The following is a 1,627-nucleotide window of genomic DNA, read 5'->3' on the forward strand; positions in this document are numbered from 1 at the left end:
AAAGTATATGTGAACTGCTGTATGGAAAGTGAATTTCCTCTGTAAATCTTCACCCAAATAAAAATAAATAAAATATTTAAAAAAAAAGAGAACCTTCCAGATCAAGGCATGACCCACAGAGCTGGGGCTTGCCAGCCTCCACAACCGCACGAGCCATTTCCTTGCCAATCTGAGAGCTCTGTGAGCCCAGCCAGCTAATGACAGAACCCAAAGATGGGAGGGAACGTACTGAGGGGAGAGGGAGCAGTTGATGTCGGAAACAATGGAGTGGTTCAGCAGGTTGGAAAAGCTGGACGTTTGGGACATCTTTAACATCCGCCTCACTGGAACCAGCTTTGGGCTGATCCTTCTAAAATAAATTCTTCATGCAAAAAGGAGCCAAGTGCAGGCCTCTTGTGTGGTAACCCGTAAGAGGTGGTGAATTAGGGATCATCCAGGTGTTCTAAGACTTGTTGGAGGTCACGGTGGTATCCATGCTGTTGTGAGGCTGGAGGCTGTACCACCGGTGTTTCAAATTACCTGCAGGGTCACCCGTGGTGGACAGGTTTCAGCCGAGCTTCCAGACTAAGACAGGCTTGAAGGAGGAAGGTGCCATCCACTTCTCAAAGAACTGGCCAGTGAAAACCTTACGAATAACAGTGAAACACTGTCTGATGAATTACTGGAGGTCACAGCAACGCCAAGGGTCTCTCGGTGTGCCAAGCTGCTACCCACACCAGTGCCCTCTGCCCATCAAGTCCTGCTCACATCCTCCGGCCCGTGAAGCATCATCACTTTCATGTGCAAGCTCTGCTTCAGTGGCCCCCCTCTGCACTGTCTCTGGGGCAGTCAGCATTCCCAAAGCCTCAATGTTAGACACACACACACACACACACACACAAACACGTGCTCAGCATTCTTGCAGCTCCCACAGTTACACAAACACACAGGCTAGTTAAACATGCAAGGTCTGCATCCAGCTCATCTGCTCCCCACAGTACCTGGCGCCACACAGGTGGGTCCCCAACAACTCCACCGTGACATACAGGGGCACTGCCATGGACCTTATCAGGTTCCCCGATCTCCTGCAACCTCAGATCTGCCGCCATGCCACCGGCACAGCCGACCTCAGAATCTCTGAACGCGCCCAAAGAGCACGACTGAGCTCGTGAATGGTCGCCACATTCCACCGAGACTTGTCAGAGAGCAGGGTGGGTCGTCAGCCCGCTCTTTCCAAGACGCTCCGAAGCCCTCCTTACGGATACGGTAACCAGCGGCGACCCGAGCGAGTAAGGTCACAGCCCCAGTGGAGAGAATGACGGCAATGGCAGCCGGCGCCAAGAGGCACCGCCCGCACCAGGCCCCACGGGTCGCCAGGCCGGGCAGTGACTCCAGCTGCAACCGCCAGGCCTGGGGGCGCCCGGGCCGACCCCGGCCGCTCAGCACCGCCTGGCAGCCGGCCCGGCCCAGGCAGCTCCGGATCTGCGCACCCGGAGGCGGCGAGCCGGCGGCCGGGCGGGAGGTGAGGGAAAACCGCGCGCTGCTCGCGCCGCCCGGCCGCGCGGGGCCATCTGAGGTTCCTTCCCCGACGTGACCCCGACAGAGACGAGATGAAGGGGCCCCCCGTCCTCCCGGCACAGGCCAAGCG

The 1,627-nt window shown here is 57.5% G+C and overlaps 1 protein-coding gene across 1 annotated transcript in view; it reads right to left on the minus strand.

Moving 5' to 3' along the window:
- The window catches only part of LETM1 (leucine zipper and EF-hand containing transmembrane protein 1), a 74,117-nt gene extending 73,029 nt beyond the window's left edge, over positions 1–1,088 (minus strand). Inside the window, exon 1 of the mRNA XM_042782635.1 lies at positions 976–1,088. Within this exon, the coding sequence (XP_042638569.1) occupies positions 976–1,088 (113 nt within the window). The remainder of the gene's footprint in view (positions 1–975) is intronic.
- Positions 1,089–1,627: the final 539 nt, after the last annotated feature.

The sequence above is a fragment of the Orycteropus afer genome, unplaced genomic scaffold (assembly GCF_000298275.1).
Source record: "Orycteropus afer afer isolate SDZICR_OR568_19922 unplaced genomic scaffold, OryAfe1.0 scaffold00398, whole genome shotgun sequence".
NCBI lineage: Eukaryota > Metazoa > Chordata > Mammalia > Tubulidentata > Orycteropodidae > Orycteropus > Orycteropus afer.